Consider the following 20,567-nt stretch of genomic DNA (forward strand, 5'->3'; position numbering starts at 1 on the left):
GAATCTTTGAAATTACTGTCAAAAGCATCTAAGCATCTTTGTTCATCAAAATAATTGTAGATAATTCAATACATTGGCACTTCCTGGTTCAATCTTTCTCCCAGATATTTCAAAGTAATATTGATCCTACGCTTTGCTCCTGTGAAAAATATTATGTTAGTAAGACTTCCTGGCTCTCCCATTAAGAAGGACATTTATTATGGAAAGGTGTAATACATGTAAAAGAGCTCAGTGAAATCAAGGTATAGCACATGTTACAGAGCTTTGAGTCTTCCCATTAGTCCTCCTTCAAGGTGGAAGAATAATAATTTTGTTCTTTTTTCTTTTCTTTCAAACGTCTAATCTAGTTTCAAAACGTCATAATTGTTTGAATGTGAAAACGTAAGGTTGCAGTTTGTTGTTATGTGTGTACAAAAAGCCAACGTTGCCAAGGTATTGATATTTAAGGTGAAACGTGATAAATTGCCTGTTTATCTAATATGTAGAAATGCACTTGGATGCTTGGCTGAAAATGAAATGTTGGGCTTGATGCATACATACCTTTGTATCCCAGAATGGCTACTGTGATTGTTAGCAGGGCACATAAAATATATAATAAGATGATGGAAAACTTCAGTGCCCAGTTATTTTTACATTTGGTACATTGAGTCCCCTCCTGAATACCTGCAAAAGAAGATTTTAAGAATTTTAAAACAATGGCAAAGAACACATTGCTCCTTTTAGCTCCCCATTTCCTCTCCTCCGTTTTCAAAAGAATAAATTATGTACGTAAGCAGATGATAGATGGGTGCCTATCTGCCTATTCTTCCAGGTTAGCCTCCACGGTGCTTGAAGCATCAGCTTAGTGATAAAATCACTTTGGGATTTTAGCATGTTGATGACAAGTAGGTTCTGCTTCGCTGGAAAATCTGTGGCTTTCCTGAGAGGCAGGGTTATTTCCCGATTGTGCTAACTTTTCTGATTGTGCTAGCATGACTATGGTGAGCTTCAAAAGCCAAATTTATTAGCATCTCCTCTGTCAGGCGTCCCACCGCAGCAGCTCTTTCTTAGCATTCAGTCTCCCTACAGGGGCAATAGGAGACATTAAATGCTTTGGCAGAAGGAAAACACAGAAATAAAATAGCATTGTGAAAACCTGGTAGGAGTACTGGTCCTGCTTTGTGCCCATTACCACAAAAGGTTACCATGTGAACACTTTCTTTCCATAATAAGAGAGACTTTTTTATCTTACTTTTGGGGGGGTTAGAGAATACTATTTCCACAGAAAAGAAGTGGTGCTATACTGGTAAAGCTAGTGGTACATCTATACCAACAGAAAAATGCTGGTGAATTTCCCCTTGTGGACGAGCTTAAAAAAAAGGGCCTCAAGTTAAGAGAAAACAGGCCTTTCCTATTTTATATTTGAGCTTTTTTTCAGAAAGTTTTGACATCTTTGAGTCTATTAGGGAAGCAATATTCCTCTTTTCTCTACGTGCTCCTTGGGAAAGCTCAAGAGTTTTGGAAGCATTGAGTAAGATACCAAGAAATTAATCAGAAATACAAATGTGTAAAAACATGAAATCTGGACCACTGTGCTTGAATGAATGGGCAGGATTTATCCCTCCTTCTGATGGGCATTAAGCAGGCCAGGGCTAATGTAGCTTTCCATGTCTGTCAGAAAATGCATTTCTTTGATATTTTACTCTATTTGTGTACTGTTAGGGGAGTCCCACAGGAAAGCTTTAAGCTCTAATAAATTCTATGTACCAGATTACTTAACTAATCAAAACTTGCTCTGTAGCTTTTTATGAGTAACTTATATTTCCCTCGAGGCCTAACCCACAGCTGATTTTACTTTTCCCAACTCATGACCTTCTGCAGAGTGTTTTTTTATTTTTCATTTTTTAAGAGAAAAGCATGGGCCACTTCCCCTGGGTTCACGGAGAACGGGTGACTGACATATCAAGTCAAGTCAACTGTATTTCTCTCTCAAAGAACAGCAGTTTCCAGTGACTTCCTTAAGCCCAGAGTACTTGAAGGAGGGATTACCATATTGGAGCAACACAGGAAGAGGAGTTATACAATGTTTATTTATACAAAGTTTACTTGACAGGCATTTTTCTCAATTCCTCTTAGCTGTGGCTAAGGCAGAAATGCGTCTTTCACATGTCAGCTCACTTTCCACATTATGTCATCACTTTTTTTCTGAACTTTTCAGCTGTGATGTCACGTTCTGTTGCCCTGTGATGAAAGTGATGTCATAGATTTGGGTTCCTTGGGGTTTAGGCATAAGATCAGTTTGGAATCTGGTTCTTTTTTCAGGAACAGGAACATTAGAGGAAAATAAGACAAAGACATGTAAGCACAAACGCAAGAATACAGACCCTGGAGGGGAAAAGCTTCTCTCCTGCCTGTGCAGGTGGGAAGGAAGGGAGCTGGCACAGACATGGGCAGTTGCACAGACCATTTATTGGTGACTTGGATTTAGAAGGCTGATAACTCCTGCACCACAAAAGAAAAGGTGAAGGGTCAATAGCCAGGTTTGCTTATGTGTGGGCTGGCTTTCTTTCTTTGGTTGACAGTCTCAAGGAGTTTGTTAGTGGGGAAGCTCTGCTTGCTGAAAAAGTTGGAGAGGGAAAGTGCAGTTTTCTAAGGGCTTGCAGTAGGTATTCAAAGACTGAAATTATTTCACAGTGGGAGCTTGTGGTGTCTGGAGCACCATTTTGCTGCTGTTTGCTGGTAATAATGGGCTTATTGAGCCCCTGTGCACTGAATGCAAGGTTCCTCCTCCAAAGTGTTTCAAATTCTAATCCTGTAAGTCTTTGAACATCCCACAAATCAAAAAACACGAGAAGCTTGGGGCACAAAGCACATCATACTCACCTTCTAAATACACAGATAACAGAAAGCTTGACCTGCCCTATTTTAATGTTAATGGAAGCAGGACCAGATCCCTAACTGGGAAGACTGATAGACTGCAGAGGTACAAAGCACTGAGAGAGGCAGAAATAAAAACAAAACCTTTGACAGCAACTGCACATAGAAATGTTTCGCTTGATTACAGTCTCGTATTAAGATTACTCATTTTATGGCATGCCCTGCTTTCTGTCACCGTACTCTGGCTTCCTGTGTAGTGTAATGAGCTGAAACTTTGCTGATGTCACTGGATGTATTGCAGTTCAGCATCTAGCATCATGTATGTTCCAGTGCTTCATAAGGATCTTGTTTCACTTGTCTCAGTCCTCTCTATCACTGGTACAATAAAAGAGCACTTTGGCTTTTCAGAACTTTTACTTTCAGCATTTTTCAAACTGACATCAGAACAGCACCCCAGCAAAAGCCAGACCTTTCCATCTTTTAACAGTTCAGCACTGTTGGTATCAATAACATAAACACAGCATACTAAAGCAATCATACAGGCAGGAGTGATTTCATTAACTAAGCTGGGATGGAACTGTGCATTGCATTGCCTGCTGGCACTTTCTGCCTGTCAGCTTAAAACTGTATCTGACTGCCATCGAACCCCTGCTACCTTCATCTCACGTGCCCCAGGTCCAGGGCTGGAGTAAAAAGCCATGGAGCTCTAACAGGCTCCTTTGTTTGCCTAGAGATGGACACAGTAAAGTCTTTCAGAGCTATTAAATTTACTCTTTGTTGCAAATATATAGCTTTTAACTCTGTTGCTAGTAGCAGCTGACTTCCTAGTTTACTAAACATATAAAAATTACTGAAGGTAGAGGTACCTTGAAGAAAAGACCTGGAAGACTCATTCTGATGTATTTTTGTGCAGTTAAATAACCCCTGTTGCTCTTCCCTACTACCTTGTTTAAGGACCAAGCCCAAATAAGCTTGTTCTGATACAGGAGATGCATTTAGTCCATGCTTTGCGGACACTTAATTTTATTGAAGGATTGCTCTGAAAAGACTTGTTAGCCAAAACACTGAGCAACAGCAGATGGGAGACTATTTCAAATGCTCATTGTGATTACACAAAACCCAGCAGTTTGGCATAAAATTATACAGGTTTATCACAAAATCTGAGAGTCAAGGCTTGAGGGAGCCCTTGCTTGGGCTTTAATTTACAAAACTTCCCCACTTTTACCCACTTGACTATTTTCATGGCTTGCACAAAATGCAGGGTTCTTCCAGAAGATGTGTAACCTTTTATCTAGAAAGTTGTAGAGTAGATCCACAGGGAAAGACCCTACACACTCATTCCATTGATAGAACATATGTAAAACCTGGAAAAAGGGGGTTCTCGGCTGAAGTCAGCTCTTCTCCGTTTGTTATTGTTGCCCCTAGTGCAGCACACTCCTCTCCGTGTCCTGTACACGTGTTTTCAATGTTGGTCTGCTCCCATACATTTGTCACTGACTTCCAAACCCAGGGAGCCAGGGTCACTTCCGCATGATGTGCATTTCTCACTGCTGATTTGATCAACGTTTAATAAATATCAGATGGGACAAAATGTGCCTCGTTTCACTGGACACATGCTTTTTTCCATTCCTTTCCCTGACTTATTTTAATAAGAGCTCTGTTTTTTCTGTCTCACTGTTGGGAAGACATCTGGCCAAACAGACAGCAACCTAGTACAAAGAGATCCTGCTGGCTCACATGCTTTGGGGACCCCCTTCTCTGCAAACCAAGATGGTCACAAAAAAATATGCAAGTGAGACATCCCCCTGTTACCAGGCTTTGTAGTATTTGTTTTTATAGCATTGCATTCCAGTGACTGAAGACTTTGTTCTCACGCAGGGGGTACACATCTGCAGATTCCTTTTGGGCTCCAGATAAGCAGAGGTTTCACTGGAGGAGGAGCTGGGTTTTATGGTTGGGGTTTTTTTTTGTTGTTGTTGTTCTATGTGTTTTAATGGGAGACAAATGTCTTTGCTCTTTGACATGGAGTAACTACCTTACAAAATGCCTGACTCCTCAACTATATTACGCTTCAGGAGCACATCTTTGAACACTTGAATATGATATACACGCACATTTTTTTGCTGAACCATTCTTTTAGAAGTGTTTGCCTCTGTGTCCTTTTCTTGGCTTTTGCTGCAGAATCATAGGTGGCCTCATAATATTTCCGCTAGCAGATCAGTTTTGACAAAGATGCAAGGTTCCCTTTGTAACCCTGACAAAAAATGTACTGATAAAATGATTGAAGAAATGCAGTGCAGGAAACAAAAATACATACATTACTTAGGAGGGGTTTTCCCTAGTGTGATTCATTGAAAAGAGATAACATTCCTTGAATTTCCAAAGGAAGACTGCAAGCCTTGTTTGCAGCCTTTAAATGACAAATTCCTCGAAGTGAACGTGTTCAAAACTGAGGAGCAGCAGATCTAATATCTATATTTAAAGGGGTCTGAGCAAGCTACGTCCATCTAGTTCCAACCCCTCTGCCATGGGCAGGGATACCTTCCCATGGCAGGGGGTTGGAACTAGATGGTCTTTAAGGTCCCTTCCAACCCAAACCATTTGATGATTCTATGATTCAACATGTAGGTAGGAATCAAATACTGAGAGATACCTAACCATGCAAGGCTGCAACAAGCTCCCAGTGGGTGCCTATCTCACTAGCAAAAGTAGATGATCCCATGAGGAATCCATCTCTAGGTTTAAATAACTAAATGTCTTGAAAAACCTGGCTGTAAGTGCTTAAATTCAGGTACCCAACTGTAAAATGGTAGGTTTTTACTAATAGGCATGACTACCCATTAGGAAAGTAAATCTGTCTCTTAGGACAGAGAGGATTTTAAAATTCAGGCATATAAACATGTACATATATACATACATATACACTCACACACACACACATTTATGTTCAAATATATAGAAAAATATGTGTGCATATGTTTTTTACAGAGAAGCCTTTGTACTGACACAAAACCAGCATATTACATTAGCACACTAAAATCGAAAGCAGACACATCTTTGCCAACAATACATTTTGTATAGCTTTGGGATTACTGGATCCATCCAGCCACAAAATTCAAAGTGAGATTTTTGTCTTTTCTGTGTGGTGTTACAGGTTATTAACCTACCCTTCATGAAAACAATTGCTGTGACCCTCCATGAATGTTTTCAGTGCAGTCAGCAAAACTGATGATTCGATGGCTCCATATGACTAACCTACCTCAGAAAGCAATCATTCTTTATAATGGTTACAAATGGCAAAAACTGAGACTGGTTCATGCTTTTTTTAATTATTATTTTGAGATAATTTTCCTTCCTTCCTTCAGTTTAGAGTCTATTTTTGCACTATAAAGGCTATAACTTGAGATAAGTGTAAATAGACATCCTACATTTTTCCTAGCTAATGCACAAAGGCCCATGCCCATCCCCAAGTTATAGGGCATTTAGCATGAGGCTGCAGCCATGGGAAGCATAGCATGCACCGGGGCTTCCCTGAGCAGCTGCCCCTCTAGCTGCTGCATGGTGCCCCAGCCCCTCTCCATCTCTGCGACCTCAATGCTGCTGGATGACCCCTCTTGTGGGTAAGTGTGGCTAAAGGAGCAAACATCATGCTATTGCATGACCAGTCTGCAGGGGAGCACCGAGCCCTTAGGTTGTGTGTGCGAAGCACCTGCTTTGGCAGAGCCATGCTGCTGCCTTCATTCAAACCAAGCTGACCTCATGCCACAGCTCGCTCACGCATGCACATCCTTCTGCAGGGCTTTGTGGGGAAGAGCTCTTGACCAGGCAAAGAAGGCCCATTATTGTACATTATAAAACAGGTGACTACCAAATTGTGTCCACTGTCCCCACCTTCTTCACTCCTCACTCAGTCTCTTGCCATGACTTCCTTTTCACTTGGCCTTAGGGGGAACAAGTGCCAGCCTTCTTCCCACAGCCACAGTCTTTAAAGCCTTGTCTCCAGAATGGCAACAGTCCTGCTCGCCCAAGTGGTGCAGTGCTGGCTTGTGGGCAGGTGGATTGCAACAGCCTGCTTTAATTCATTGTCAGATTTTTACAATGCCATTGGAAAAAATATTTAGTACAAACATGCTGTCATTTGTTCTAGAATTTGCTAGTTTTGCTTCTGGTTTTGTAATCAAATAGGGATAAATGCAAGCTATGAGTGTTTTGAAAATGTTTCTGGTTATTTACTAGGAAGCAATTAAAGCAGCGAAACCTGAAATCTAAGTGGTGGGTATATACTCACCTAACTTGTGCCAGTTTTCCTATGCCAGGTGGAAAATCATAAAACATGGCAGCAAGACAGAGGCCAGAACAGTCACTCTGTATTTCAGGTAAACACTGTGAGACACAGAGCTTCTTTCTTCATAAATTAATAAATAAATGGACCAACCCCAAACCACTCCATCCTCCCAGGTTTCTACAGTGTCCTGCATAACCTGATCACCCTGTTACATAGCTGGCAGCTTGTACGAATAACCTCTGGAGAGGAAAAACACACCTCAAAAGCCTGTTCAGAGAATTTATGCCTCAACAGAGCTGCATGACTCCTACCAGGGCCAGTGGTGCCAGTTCCTGTGATTTTATCCTGAGCTTCACACTGCGAGATTTCTTTTTCACCCTGGTGAACTTTCTTTCCAAGTGCAAAGTCCTGCACCTGGGCCGGGGCAACCCCCTGTATCAATACAGGCTGGGGGAATGAAGGGATTGAGAGCAGCCCTACTGAGAAGGATTTGGGGGCACTGGTGGATGAAAAGCTGGACATGAGCCAACAATGTGCGCTTGCAGCCCAGAAAGCCAACCATATCCTGGGCTGCATCAAAAACAGCGTGGCCAGCAGGTCGAGGGAGGTGATTCTGCTCCTTTACTCCGCTCTGGTGAGACCCGACCCGGAGTGCTACATCCAGCTCTGGAGTCCTCAGCACAAGAAGGATGTGGGCCTGCTGGAGTGGGTCCAGAGGAGGGCCACAAAAATGATCTGAAGGCTGGAGCACCTCTCCTGTGAGAACAGGCTAAGAGAGTTGGGGTTGTTCAGCCTGGAGAAGAGAAGGCTGCGGGGAGACCTGGTTGTGGCCAACTAGTACTTAAAGGGAGACTACAAGAAAGATGGAGAGAGACTTTTTAGCAGGGCCTGTTGCAATAGAACAAGGGGTAATGGTTTTAAACAAAAAGTGGGTAGATTCAGACTAGATATAGGAAAGAAATCTTTTATGATGAGGGTGGTGAAACGCTGGCACAGGTTGCTCCGAGAGGTGGTAGATGCCCCATTCCTGGAAACATTCAAGGTCAGGCTGGATGGGGCTCTGAGCAACCTGAGAAGATGTCCCTGCTCATTCAGGCGGGGTGTGTGTGTGTGGACTAGACGGCATCTAAAGGTCCTTTCCAACCCAAACTATTCTATGATTCTTGTAGCTATAGAATTATGTGAGACTTTCAGCTTGCATTTTAGGAGAACAGCATAACATATTCCTAGACTCTTAAAAAAAAGAAAAGTGAGGAGGAGTTATTCATTAAGGCTCATAACAATAGAATAATCCACCCTTTGCAGGACTTCATAATCCTGCCCCTAAAAAGCCCCTCTCACCACAGAGGGGGCAATCCTGGGGCTGGGGCTGGCAGGGGTCACCATGTCCCTTGTCCCCTGAAGCTGGAGGGGGGTACTTTGCCCCAAGAGCCCAGGGCATTTCAGTGGAAATGGGGCATTTCATTCTCTGGAACACCTTGGAAAAAAACCACCCTTGATGATCTGCAGGTTGCAGCCCAAAGCTCTGCACGCAGGGGAGGCCAGGCAAATTCTCCTCCACCAGACCGAGTCTGTCAGAGGCAGCGGCCACTTCCCGTAAATCCAAATCCCACATCTGACATAATAAAGAGCCTCAAAGGGCCAACACTATTATCTCTGGAAAGCTTTCAGCCTAAGAAATACTTTATTCTATGTAATGTACACAAACCCTTTCATTAAAGGAGGGGAGAACCCTCATTTTCAGCCTGACCATCATCTCTCACTTATTTATATAACCCAGCCAGCATTTTCTCTCTGGCTTTGTTCTCCTTCACAGTAGACCAAAGATTCACAATGAATTGTCAGAAATCCTAATTATACACTTCAACAACCATCACCATTTAATTATATGGTATTACCAAACAATGTCCTACTGTGATTAAACACTAAATATCTTAATTGAAAGGATACAAAGAGCCCAACCACAACACAGGCTATGCAAAGACTGTTGAGTACCTTAACTGTATGGTACACAAATATTATGAACAGAACTGAAGGACCAGCATGGTAAATTTAATGAAAAATCATGGATTTGCAACAGTTTAAGGTCCAGCCATAGCAAAACAGTAAGAATATCACACCACCAGAGGGTCCAACATCCCGTAGACTATTAGATTTAAAGATATGTCTCGGGCTTAACTCAAACCAGAACAAAAAACAGTGAGTGCTGGTGCTTTTAAATAACTGCCTGGAACAAGAGAGATGTGTCTGTCCTCAGTTACTGAAAATCAAGGAAGGGATCACTCAGTGCACGTCTCTGGAACCAAACCCAAAAATCTAATTAGGCTGTTCAGAAGATGAGAGAAAAACTAGAACAGTTAAAAGAAGATAAAAACTATGTATGAATTAAAATCTGTTCAATCACAAGCAAGACAGCCACGATACAGCCCAGCAAAGAGCCTCTCTCAAGCTGTATCCCAACAGAGGAGGTTTTAGACTGACTAATATACAGCCAGATCTATAGGGAGATCAAAGCCAGATCTTTGGTTTGTGCAATAGCCTCTTAAGACAACCTGAGGATATTCCAGCCAATGAGTTAATTAAAACTAGAGTGAACAAAGCATTAGCCATGTCACAGAAGGGATCTGTCCTTCAGAGTTATGCCAGACGGCAAAGTAATGCCATTTCTGTCTAAGTCCAGGCCCTCCGTTCTGAAATAAACAAGCTTTCCAATGAAACATAGCTCCTAATTCAGATGGTATAATTTGATGATTAATGTACACAACTTTTTGTCTTAATTCAAACTACATTCACCTGAAAGGAGGAAAAAAGGTAACACACTCAAAGTGTGTATTTCCCCTAACATTGTCTATTTTTATAACACAGTATTTAAGTGTTAGTGACCCTAGTAATGCTGTTATGTTAAATATTAGGAAGAAAAAATAGTAACTCCGTGCTTTGCGGCTTTTGAGATACATTTCTTTAAGAGGGCAACATGATCTTGTCCGGGGCTGTGAGCGTGGTAGGTGCCGATACCACTGGCAGTGACACCTGTACTGCAGAGCAACTTGCTGGGGACATGGTGAAGTCATCCAGAGCACAGGTGGAAAAACCATTCCCTCATGGGAAGCTTTCACCGTTTGTTTTACTAACTTCTGCAACTTTTAACATTATGTTAAGGACAATGCTAAAAACATTGAATCACTGTTTTACACAACAAGAAAAGCTTGCCCTCACCAAATGAAGACTTCAGCCACCCACAGTGAGGCAACATTTCTTTATTCACCAATGCTGCCATAAATGCTATTCCAGGTATCTAGAGAAATTAGTTTTTTTGTATGCCTGTGCAAGTTAAATGGGAATACTCGGTAACCGTCTGTTCCGCATAAGTTTCTATGCAGGTACATGCGTGCACACATGTGCCCCTAATGGAATCAAGGCTTATTTAAGTGCATTATAAAATCCCATGTGTCTCTGCAAAGTGAGCTTTTAAAGTCTTATAACTCATATGAATCTAAACCAATTTTCACTAGGTAGTTGGAAGTACACTGCCTGCCCATCTCATTCATCGTTTTTTTTTTTTCTCCTCCACTAGGTTCCACTACCTAATGGAGCGGAACGAAATAAAGTTTCAACCATATTTGATGGCATAAAAACTGTATTTATCTTCTTCCATTAGGGAAAAATACAGAGCTACTTTTGATGAGGTTTTCAGCATGAAAGAATAATTGCCTGCGGGCTATGAACAAGTATGCCCAACTTCATGAGGAAAAGCAGAACTTTGAGAAAGTTCTAAAGACTGTGATTTGTTAGCATTAAAATGCAGGTGTATCTGTACCCACAGGTTTCGTTACATGTTCCGCCTGGAATGCTGCAATGAAATGCTGAAATGATCAGAATTGAAAAAAGTTAACAAAAATTTGATGCTTCAAATTAATATACAGACCTTTATCCACCCTTTGCTGGATTTAGTTTTAAGGTTTCTGTTGCCTTTATTAAGAAGCATTCAGATACAAGAACTGACTCTTTTCCAACTAAAGGGTCTATCTGAGGACATTATCTGGAATTTAGAAGACTTGTGTGCATGTAAAAGAAGAGATCAAGGTGTTTCTATTCATGCTGGGTACTTAACAGTTACATAGACCCCTTATTTGGAACGTGACCCCAGAAATGAAGAGGGCCATGAGGAAGAATGTAGTAGGACCTCACAGAAGAAAGTGAGTGCAGAAAACACAGTATGTATATGGAAGCTTGCTCTACTCATTTAATTATGGCTGTGAGTGCAGATTGCCACTTCTGACTGGCCTTTTCCATGATGACTGCCTGGCTGGGATACCATCAGTGAACAGAGAAGAAAGGATCTCTGCAGGCACTGCATTGAACGTAGCTCGCGGTCACAAATCCACTGGCTGTAAATTCATTCCTAATCTCCTGATGCTACATGTTCAACTACAGAAGAGAAATTATACCTAGGTATAAACACTGCTCCTCTGGAAGTGTGCTGCCTTACTCCCCTTGCCGAATCAAGACACAGCATTAAATCACTTCCAAAGGAGAGGGGCTGGCAGGGCTAGGATTTATTTTTCACCTCGCTGCCCTTCTAAAACCACCTTCTAAAGGTAGAGCTTTTTCCTAAGAAATATTGCAGGCTTGATGGCAGTGACAATAAATACTGTTTCGATCCTCCAACCTAACCATTCTCCCCCAACCCACCTCACTCTCTGCCTCCTTTTCGTGAATCTTATCTTTTCAAAATGAACATTTTCCTCTGTGAAGCTGGATCTCTAGGTGAAGAGGATGGACTGTGACCCAACACAGCTAACATCTTTTAGTTTTCTCATTCTGCTCTCCCCTTTTCTCTCTCTCCTGTCTTCTCTGTGTCCTGCAGTATCTCCGACTCCTGAGGTCTCCCCATACCCTGGCTCATACACACCTCACTAGCATCCAATTTCCTGGATAAAAAGCAGACTTAGAATGAATTCCTCAGGCAGTCAGAACATTTTTTCACACAGTTGTGCCAATGTGCGATGGCTGTACAATGTAAGGAGCAAACAGCCCTGATAAATGGATTTTTTCCACCTAATACCATCACAATTTCTGTGATTTTCCCCTGCTTAATATCACCTGTACCTAGAGAGGAAATTTTTATTCTGTAAATTACTACAAGAAGTTTCCTGTACAGAGGTGGAAGTGTGGTTGATGAATGCAATTCGTGTTTTCCTTCCTTATAATTTTCTTATTGCTAATAAGCAAATTTACACTGTCTTGACTAACACTGGAAAGCTGAATTAAATCTGCTTGTTACAAGTGAGGAAGATCTATGCAGAAAGGCATCCAGAGCACTGTAGTCACAGAGAAGATAAGCGACTAGCCAGGAGTACAATGAACATACTACCTGCCTACATAGCACCTACCCACTGCCTTCCTAATGTCAGTGCAGTTATGGAAATACAGAAGTTGTCAAATCCATTAAAAGCATTAACCTACTAAATCTGTAGGGTGTATGTATGCCTTGTAACAACCTGCCGTTTTTTTATATCTTGGGAAATTTATTAGACCACCCCCTAACAAACCATTAAACATGTTGCTACAGTTACAATAATAATAGTAGTAATAATACCTGCAATAATCATCATCTTCCTGAAACATATACTCCTTGCTATAATCCTTTTCTTGATAGCTTACGAAATTGTGGAAAACTAAGTATTTGCAAAATATTTTTTACGGGAGCCACAGAGTTTCAGGGTCTCTGGCTCGAGAGCAGCGCAAAGGGGAGGGAGCTGCCATGAGGCCAGCAGCTTCTGTGATTCCACATCTGCAGACAGAGGCCTCAAGCCCTACCAGGCGTTTCAGGCTCATTGCTACAAGCCTTATCAGGGGATGGAGGTTTACAGTGAGAGGCTTAAACTGAACCAAATGCTTTTCTTATCCGGAAGACTAAATACAAAATTTAAAAGTTTTAACTATAAAATTTATGTGCTTTACTGGAGAGAAAATCCCAGGTACTAAAGGACATTTTAATTAAGAGGCAGAAGGCATAATGTAAATCTAGAGCTAGAAGTGGGATTTTGTAAATTTTAATGTAGATGAGAAGTTGTAAGGAGGACCTCTGGGTTTTTTCCCTAGTGATATGTAAATATATTATTAAAAGTTCTTGAGAAAGGTACAATCCTATATAATAAAAAATCCCCTTAACTTCTTAAAGAACATTTAATTCTTCAAATAATTGCTGTAATAATCAGGTTTCCTTATTTTGATATGATATACCACTGAATACATGAGGAATACGATCACTTTCTGTACTTATTGTAAAAGGTGGTAAGCACTTAGAAAGTTAACAGAATTGCACACATTTGTGTCAAGCCTGAGTTTGCTTTTCAACTCTTATTTTTTTCCAAATACCAAGATTTATTGGTCCTTGAAGCAAAAAAAAAAAAAAAAAAAAGACTGAAACAAATCTGGGGTCAATATTTAACTTCAGGGTCAATACATCTTGCTTTTTCACTCCCAAAGAAGTCAATATCTGCTGTTATTTATGCCATACTCTGCAGCTGCTCTTTTGAACTCCAACAGAGAAATACATCACACCCTTGACCCACAGCCTTTCAACCTAAGTGTGGAGACACTATAATTTACTTGCTCAATGTAAGTGTCAAATGTTTTCAGCACTAAACTGCACTAAACACTCTTGTTCCTTATCACAATTTCAGTTACACAAGTGCAACCTCTCTGGCTTCCACAGAGTTACACGCAATTTATATCAGTGGAGGTGTATCACTCATCCAGGGAGATGGAAAATGTCTTCTATTCCACATCAAGCTAAAAGCATAGAACAGAAGAGCAGGTGAAGCAGCCAAACTGGCAGCACAGTGGAAATTTTGGATTAAAAAAATTAACATATGGCACTATAACCTATTTCAGAAAAATCCAATAAACTACAAAATAACTCTTCTTTGTGTCTTTGGAGTCCACAGGCAATTAGTCCCTGTATTGTTCTAAGATTTATAAATAATAGGCTGAAAAATAATTTTCATGTATTAAGAGCAAAAATATTTTCTTAAAATGTCTGCTTCTCAGCAGTTTTATTTGACTTAGGACATTTATTTCTTGGCTGGTTCCTCGTATGCCAAATTTCAGCCCAGTACGATTTTTTCCATGGCTGAACTCTATATTCCTGAAAAGCAGAGTTGGAAATGCTGAAAACCATAAACTGTAGCTAAAGGCACACCTCACAAACAGGACCATGAAAAGCAGAGCTTTCAGTGCGAGTAGAACCTTCTTTTTTAATGAAATACGTATTTTGTTTGTTAAGCATACTTCATACATCACCTCCTTGTACTCTGACTGAATCCTACACAGCCTCCACAAAGAAAAAATGTTGGGACACACAGATGTAGCCTTTTCACATAAGAGACTAGTGGTTTTCACTACTTTCCATGCTGTTCTTCTTCTGTGCTTCTTGCCTGATCCACACGAAAAGGTGGTGCCCTGTTTGCTCATTTGAACAATGCATTATTTTATTTAAATAGTTTAGATAAGACTTCCTTTAATGCTGTGAAAACAAAAACTTTCAGAAATATTTTTAACATGAATTAATGGATTCAGCTCCTTCATATCCTATTATATGAATATTATTTTTTACCAGCAAGATCAATGCCTGTACAATTGCAAAAAATGAACTGTGTTGCACAGTTGTTCACATTACCCTAAAAGAGATTAAACTGCTTGGTAAATGTCCTGGTAGCTCTTTTGTCAAAAGATGAGAGAGGATATGCCCAGCAAAAAGTGTTACACTGCTGTAGAAATTGTAAGGGTAGTATAATTTGTCATGCAGGTTCTCTCTTCCACTCCTTGTTTTGCTGAGAGCTTTGTTAAAGAAAAGTTAAAGGCACTTACAGAAATTTCCTCTAAGTGTTCTGCCAAGGTGCATGAGCAAACTCAGGTCAAACTTTTGCTGTACATGGACAGAAGCCAGAGGACAGAAGAGCACTTCATTTTTAATCATTATTTCATTAGTTACTAAACTGCTTAGCTGCTCCATAATATTTTGGATTGTCTGAAAATGGCATCCAGCTTTGTGGGAGATCCTTCTTTGGCCTCTCTCAGCCATGGACACAAACCTTATATTCCTTTCCAAAGGAACACAAAACTTAATGCATAACTAATGATGAGTACACGGCAGCCATTCAAGCAAACTGAATCACAGGATAAGCGGGGACCACTTACAGAATGCAGCTAAGAGTATGGTGGGAACAAAAAGCATAAGCCCTGTGTGCTGTGCTTGGAGAGCAGTGGATCCAAAAAGGATAATGGGTGAGATGACAAGAAGGCTACCAAAGAGTTCCCACCATGATGTTAGGGACAAAAGGGCAGATCCAGCTTCCCAGCTTGCTGCAGTGAGATGACAATTGGACAGGTCTTGGGCATCATGGCATTGGTGAGCAGCCAGCTTGACACAGGGACCCCAAGAGGCCAACCCACTGCTGTAGCTCTCCAGCTCTCCAGCTTTCTCACACTGGAGTCAGTACTTGGAGCCTGGACAACCTTGGACAAGCTCAGCAGCTCAGGGCCAGGTCAGTCATGCAAAGACCAAGAGAAAAGGTCTTCTGGGGCTGCTGGCCAAGGGCAGCTCCTGGTGGGGTCGGGAGCCTCAAGGGCCACTGGCTGCAAGGTAGCACATACAGGAGGGAGCTGCTATTGAGCTAATGATCCTCATGTGCCTAACGGAGAGGCTGCAAGTCTTATCTGGCATTTCCCCTGCTACAAGTCTTACCAGGGGACTGGGGTTTACAATGAGAGGCTTAAATTGGATCAAATGCTTTTCTTACTTGGAAGAAAATGTTAAAAAAAAAAAAAAAAAAGAATAACAGAAGACTTGGCTGCAGACCCTGGGAGCTTTAATGGAGCACTGGCACTAAAGGGCACTTTTATGAAGAGGCAGAAGGAGTAACATATGGCCCTGGCTACAAGTTGGAGGTAGAAAGATGCTTCTTGGAAATGAAGCAAAAATTCAAGCAGTGGGGGTGACTACAACTGGAACAAATTACCATCACAGGGGATTCCCTGTATTTAAATGTGTTTAGATCAAGCCTGACTCCTCATTTAAAAGATATGCTTTAGCCAAAAACAAAGTCACTGGACTTTGTACAGGAGTAACTGGATATAATTGTACAGCCTATCATACATAAGAGGTCAGAGTAGTTAAGTGCTTTGGCTCTAATCCCCACAAATGGAAATACGTGTGTCTCCGCTCTGGCGTGCTGCACAGAAAATGTATGTCTTTAGGGGAAATTAATGGTGATGACAAGGCGTCTCGCTGCCCTGAGGGGGACGTGCCTTTTGGATCCAGCTGAGCTCAGAATTAAAGCAGGGAGTGAGCAGATAACCCTCCCAGATGTTTTATGGCACTGGATGGAGACAGCAGATGACAAGGGTCAGTGTAGCTCTGTACAATGGAACATGAGAGGGTTTTTTTTCTTGTAAACCATGCAGTAAGTCTGTTTGTTCAAGAAACAAAATAGAGTGTATCAAAAGGAACAGAGGCTGGAAGCTAATTAAAAGCCTGTTTCTATTACTACAATGGGACAAACTGCTCAGGGACAGTCCATTATGTTGAATCATGGCCCTGTAATACGGCCAGAAAATGCTAAGAGCTCTGCTGAGTTATCTTCGGTCCTGTTTGTTAAACATGACTGCTGAGACTGCTGAGAAATTGCTCTGTTGCAGGCACCATCTCCAGTGTTCAGGTATTCACCTGGAGAGACAACAAACAAGGCAAGTATATATCTCTTACCTAGGGGTGAAAGGACACATTTCTCATCTTGGCCTTTTTTTTTTTTTTTTTCTTTAAATGAATGTACTGAATCAAAGTCCTAAAGCCGGCTCTTCCAGTCTGCAGGACCTTCTTCAGAGCTGCCCACCAAATTCTGGAGGTAAGCTCTTTTTGCTAAAGTGCAACTTCTTCCTTGAAGAGTACACAAAGCATATGGAAAAGTGTGAGGGAAGGACAAAGTTTCAGTCAATTAATATAGATTAGGAAAAGATAATAGTATTAAACCACATGTATCGTGACTACACAAATCAATGAAAAACTGCTGATAATGATAGTGACTACTAAAAGGCACAGTATAGAAAGTAAGGATTTAGGACCAGGATGTGAAACAAGAAGATTCTCAAGAAAACTGGAAAGGGCTAACTTTGATGGCTTGTAGAGCTATTTACTGAAGTACTGTTTAAACTGGAGCTCACTTGACATTCACAGAAAACTACCGAGATCCAGCTGGTCCCTGCAGTCCTTATTCTGAGCATACTTTCTGTTGTATTTGCACCCCTTACTTATGGCAATTAAATTAATTGCTGCATTTCACGACAATTTGGTTACAACCAAAAAAGTATAATGAATGATATAATAAATCAAGTACTGGAAGATTGCTAGAAGTACTGGACAACTGTGCATTAAAACCTGTTTTCTTGCAAACCTTCCTTTATCCGCATCTGTTGGGAAGGTTCCTCCAACTTGCACGAGAACGGAGACAGAAATGGGTTTTTTTGGTCAGTTTTTCATGGATAACGGGTAATCAATGCATCAGCCTTTTACAGCCAAGAAACCCGCCTCCATGCGAGCCGTAACTTGAATCGTTCACCACGTTAGTCACAGCCGGGGGCAGCTGTGCTCTGCTTCCAGCCATGACTCTGCTGTGCCAGGAGAAGGGGCAAGGGCACTTTTGGGAATCTGCAGCATGGCAGTGACTGTCATTGAAGGGGGACAGTCACTGCAAAGAGCGTGTGGCCACCTCCGCTTCAGGGTGACATGCACGAGGGATGTTCACATTCATGCTGAGTTTTAATACAGCTTGTAGGTCTATTACTGTTTTTTCACCTCTTTCATCTGGTAGGCAGCAAAATGTGGAAGGCTGAGTGCCCAGACATACTATATTATCCAATCTGACACCTATTAACAGATAAAATGCCACTGTAGTACCGAGGGTGCTTCTTAAATTAACAATGTTGCATTTCAACAAGGATGCTTAATGGGTTGCAAGAAGAAAGACTGAGGGCCTGTGCCTTCTTAACTCATCTGAACAGTACCTGGCAATCTTACAAAGAGAAAAACATTGCCTTGAATTTTCATTAAGGCTCAGTGTTTGGACTCAGTGCCAGTTCCCATTGGCTCACTCACAGGTCTTCAAGATAAGTCACAGATTAACCCATTTTACTTTCTTACAGTAGCGAGGCCAAATTATCTTTGTACCTGCTCCAGTGGAGCCTCACAGAGTTCATGTCATCACACAGATAAAGCTCGGACCAAAATTTGGTGTGCTGATTGCTGACCATTCTTGCTTTTCAGCTCTTTTTCAAAAAAAAAAAAAAAGAAGAAAAAAAAGACAGTCCGTCCTTCAGTTGTGCAGGACAACTACCGAAGACACCACTTCGAAAATTTGTGTTTTTACTTTGCTTGATCAAGGCTCTCTTTGGTGAATGTACATTTATTTAAACAGATTGAATTTGCTTAGCAACTATTACAGACTGAAACTCAGCTCTAAAAGATTATTACTATGAATTAAGATAATTTTCTATAGTGGAAATTCACCTCATAAATACCGAGTCTGGTATTCACATGGCTGTGCAGATGCGCCAACTCGCAGCTTTAGGCACTCAGAAATCAGCAGAATTTGTTCCTAAATCTGCAATTGTTTGATGACACAATTAATGTATCATGACTTCCAAGGGAACAGATTATTTAAAGATGTTTTATAGTGCAGAGTTTCAGGATGTCTAGCACAAAACACCACTGCTGGTAAAAATGAGGAGAAAGTGGAAATTAGTGGGTTTTTCTAGTTCTGCCTTTACTGCAGTTTTTCAAATATATCTTCCTCCGCCTCTGACATGCTGGTCAGCAGAGCAAGCAATTCTTCCGTATTGTCACGCCATTCAGCCCTATGTGGAACATGAAAAAGAGATGCTCTCGCACCACAAGAATGTAAAACACTTCCAGGTTGAGGGGAGTTACTAAATAAACAGCCTACATTTCAAAATTACCTGGCAACTCCTACTGAAATTGGGACCATTCATCAAAGAAACTGTTTAACATTAAATACATGAGTAGGAGGTTAACTGAAGTTGCTGGTGGTTCAAGTCTTTTGAAATTTGGCCTATTATTACTATTTAGCAAGTGCCTCCATAGCCAAGGTCCCTGTTGTGGAGACTCTGGACTAATCCCACTTACTTGGTTTCGTCAGTCAAAAGGTGACTGGAGTGCCTGATTTTGGCTGAGCAGACAGAGTGAAACAAAAGCTCTAGAAAAAGAAACCTACATGTTTGGGACAAGCACTGAAATAATGAGAAAAAGATCTATGATTCAGTAACCACAGAAGAGAAAAAGGAAGACATTATTTTTTTCTATAATTTTGACATTTTCCCAATAGAAAATTCTTTATTCACAAAAATTTTTCCTCAAATTTAGAATTTTTCCATAACCCAATTTTCAACCCTAAAATATGCCACATTCACCAGATCTACAGTATTCTGTTATATTTGCTGGAGAAATTTTGACTATGCTTTTCTATATTTACACCTTTGTTCTTTAAATACGGATTGCCAGTTATACTGTCCACCTTAAATAGCACAAGAACAAAATTGAACTCCCAGCAGGTAGTAGTTTGAAATAGCTGGTCTCTCTACTGCTGAGATACAGCAAGCAAAGTCATAATTGCAGGTTTTCCATGGAATTTGCTGCCTTCCTGAGCAAATTATTTTTTCGGAACCAAATTCTCAACTCTTACATCAATGCAAATCCAGGGTAACTGCAGTGTAGTAACTCTAGATCTAAACTGGTACAAGTGAAAACAGAACTACAGCTGAAGCGTTTAAAATATTACTTGTTGAAATAAATTGTATAAGCCATGTCCAAAGACTCTGCTTCGTTGTTGTAAGATACTTTGTGGGATATCCAAAAGGACTTCAATCACCAATTCAGAAAAAAAAAAAAATGTTCAAAATTAGCTTATATCATCCCAGCATCAAATCTTTCTGTAGTCCTTCCTGGTTCCCTGTCAAGGCAGTGTTTCCAGGACACCCTTGGAGACACTGAAAACATGCAATATAAAGCCTGGCCTGTAGGGAAAAATAACATTAGGAGAAATTAACGCAAAGTGGAGACTCCCTGCACGATCACCATGCATGACTGTAATGTCTCATGTACATAAATTATCTTCCACCTTTATGCAAGTTATACATGAGAAAAATCTAAAGGCTCACTTAACAGTTTTAGCAAGTGTTCTGCATTCAGAATGCCCTGTAAATAACAGCATATCATTTAGCCAGGTGAGTACTTATGAAAGTGTGAGGATGATGAATAATGTGATCCCAGCTCACATGCCTCCACCCTGACCTACCTTCCCTGCTACTCCAGTCCCAGGCCTCTCTTCTAATTTAGCTAGTCAATTTA

General features: G+C 41.0%; 1 protein-coding gene across 1 annotated transcript in view; it reads right to left on the reverse strand.

Moving 5' to 3' along the window:
* COLEC12 (collectin subfamily member 12) overlaps positions 1-20,567 on the reverse strand; it is a 101,419-nt gene that overhangs the window by 19,624 nt on the left and 61,228 nt on the right. Inside the window, exon 3 of the mRNA XM_064442915.1 lies at positions 541-663. Within this exon, the coding sequence (XP_064298985.1) occupies positions 541-663 (123 nt within the window). The remainder of the gene's footprint in view (positions 1-540; positions 664-20,567) is intronic.

This window comes from Phalacrocorax carbo, chromosome 2, assembly GCF_963921805.1.
Source record: "Phalacrocorax carbo chromosome 2, bPhaCar2.1, whole genome shotgun sequence".
Classification (NCBI taxonomy): domain Eukaryota; kingdom Metazoa; phylum Chordata; class Aves; order Suliformes; family Phalacrocoracidae; genus Phalacrocorax; species Phalacrocorax carbo.